This window comes from Grammomys surdaster, unplaced genomic scaffold (genome assembly GCF_004785775.1).
Source record: "Grammomys surdaster isolate TR1022 unplaced genomic scaffold, NIH_TR_1.0 125996, whole genome shotgun sequence".
Taxonomy (NCBI): Eukaryota; Metazoa; Chordata; class Mammalia; order Rodentia; family Muridae; genus Grammomys; species Grammomys surdaster.
In genome coordinates, this window is record NW_021620812.1 from 4210287 (window position 1) to 4212775 (window position 2489).

Genomic DNA, 2489 nt, shown 5'->3' on the forward strand with positions numbered 1-2489 from the left:
CTGACATCACCACCCTTCCCTGCCTATGTCAGGTAGTGAGACCCAAGGAGACCAGCATCAATCTCCCAATAGCTCACAGTGACTTTTAGCGCTGCTATTTGGACTTTGGTCAAAGGGATTGCAACCAGAACAGCAGGTTGAAAAAAAGAAAATTGTTCCCCCTTCCTTCCACTGGGGCTTGCAGCTTCTTGCACGCACGAGACAGACTGTCCGTCCAGTTACTTGTGCCCATATGACTGCATTCTGGCTGCATTTATGATGAGTAGGCTGGAATTACAAATACTTCACTATTACTTCCAGTCCCCAGCCAGATGTGCATCTGTTCTGCTAAGCAAACACGCAAGCCCATGCGTCACACTCTCCCTACCTGGCACTGCACACCTTTGTAATCAGAGAGAAGCGTCTATGACTAAGCCCAGGGCAAACTACTGTCTTACAATTTAGAACCAAGAGGTTTGTTTGGAGGAGAGGGGAAGCAGTTACTTGGAAAGCAAAACAAAAGCAAACCCAGAGCCCTTGTTCTAGAATCTCTACTCAAACTCAAATACTTCTAGTTTCTTTGACACTCTGAAGAAATATATGATTTGGCTGAATTCCATGTTTAGAGTGGAATGCTCCAATAGTCAGTCTGAAGAGCATTCTGCCTTTAAGTTCACATTAATTTGACAAGCTAGTTTCAAAGTTATTAGAGGCCAAATGAGATGTTTTCATGTGGGCTTGTTTTTGTTGTTAAGAATAGTCATCTACAATAGGTTTCCCAATAAAATGTACCTATAACCCAGCTCAAAAGAAAACAGCTTTGAGGAAAAAAAAAAAAGAATTAAGAGCAATTTACTAGTGACAACACACACATAGAAGACAAGCGGGCTCCGACTTTCACAAGGATGCAAAGTGTTTAATGAACTTAGGATGATAGGCTTCGTAAACTAGAGTGTTATTTACAGCTAGAACTCCCCCCAAGTGCAGACACCGCCGTGGGTGTGCGCGGCATGCTACAACGGACGTGCCTTCAGCTCGTCCAGAAAACACTGGCAAAATAAATTTCAGTTGCAAATTCACAGATACAAGCTTCAAGGTATAAAGTTGTATATGACAAAAAAATACAGATAATATTTATAACAATAACTTACAGATACAAACTAATGATAAACTACAGTTTCACAAAGGATTGTAAACGTTTTGCACACTATCAGTCCTGCCTCTCAGGCAAAGTGCTCTTTTGGTGACAAATAAGTTAACAGATACACACTCGAGCCAACTATTTCCAGACAATACAAAAAAAAATGTTTTGACTTGTTTTCTTCTTGTAAACATAAGTTTTACAAAAAAAACAAAATGAAGAATCAATAAAAGTGTCTTGCAGGCCAACTCTAGATACATTACCTGGGCAGAGAAAGGATGTTTAAAATGCTTTGAGTGTTAAATAAAAAAAATTAACATTAATATCTTTTCAATGGTATTTTATACATAATAAATGACAAGTTTATATCCTCAATCATTTCTATCCCTGAAAGAAGGAATTCGGTATGACTTATGGCAGTTGGGTCATTGTATAGGGTAGCAAGGGCTGGAGTCCAGGAGTTGTTGGTGAGCTACAAAACAGAAAGAGACGTAGGCATCAGTTCCTTAGGGTGACTGAGAGTGGCTTAAACACACAAAAACATGTCAAGGTCATTGTCTCGGGTGTGGGCGTCAGTTTCACCTGAGAGCTAGGTATCAGACATTAGCAACGGTCACCATCACCCCTCGGCAGGACCGCTGAGCTCATTCATACAGAGAGCATACTAAGGATCCAGGTAATCCTTGACCCTCCTATCTTTAGCAGGGGAGGCACAAGCTTTGGGCTTGGAGGTATGCTTCATCCTTGTTCCATTCCCTGCCCCTTGCCCTTCAGTGAGGAAGGTACATGAGCCCTGTGCGAAGATGTGGGCTGTCTTTGTGTGCAGGTATCAGGGTGTAGGGACACCTAGTACTCAACTGCACTCTTCCTGAATTACAGCTCATGGTCCTTCTCAGCCTCAGGGTTCAGGGTCCTGGGGTCACAGGTGAGAAACCCCATGCTCTGCTGGCATCTAAACATGTTTGTCTCTAGTAGCACTGCAGTCTTTCAAAAGGACATACACAGTTCCAACAGCTGCGTGACCACATGGCACAATGGTATTATGGGCTGTTTGTTTTTAACAAAAACTTAAGATGAAATTCTGCTTTCAGCCAAGGCCATGCGGCTTCAAACCAAACCTCCCTTTGAGAGCAGCTAGAAGAGCCAGATAGTGTCTGGATTGTGAGCAGGGAGGAGACCCAGGGAGTGGGAAGCTCTGAAGTCTAGTGCCAGAGAGGAGAGAAGGGAAAGAGGATTCTTCTTGACAGAGATACTAACAAATGTAACTCGTGAGGAATGTCTCCCAGGCTGGGACTTTGGCAGGGCAGTGGAAAAACAAAAATCACACACACACACACACACACACACACACACACACACACACACACAC

At 43.0% G+C, this 2489-nt stretch overlaps 1 protein-coding gene across 3 annotated transcripts in view; it reads right to left on the bottom strand.

Annotated features, from left to right (window-relative positions):
• Positions 1–874: 874 nt before the first annotated feature.
• The window catches only part of Lhx8 (LIM homeobox 8), a 24061-nt gene continuing 22446 nt past the window's right edge, over positions 875–2489 (bottom strand). For 2 of the 3 annotated variants that reach the window (XM_028754321.1, XM_028754322.1), the window contains exon 9: positions 875–1592. In XM_028754321.1, the coding sequence (XP_028610154.1) occupies positions 1546–1592 (47 nt within the window). In that variant the 3' untranslated portion in view covers positions 875–1545. The remainder of the gene's footprint in view (positions 1593–2489) is intronic. The other variant, XM_028754323.1, reaches the window with a different exon arrangement.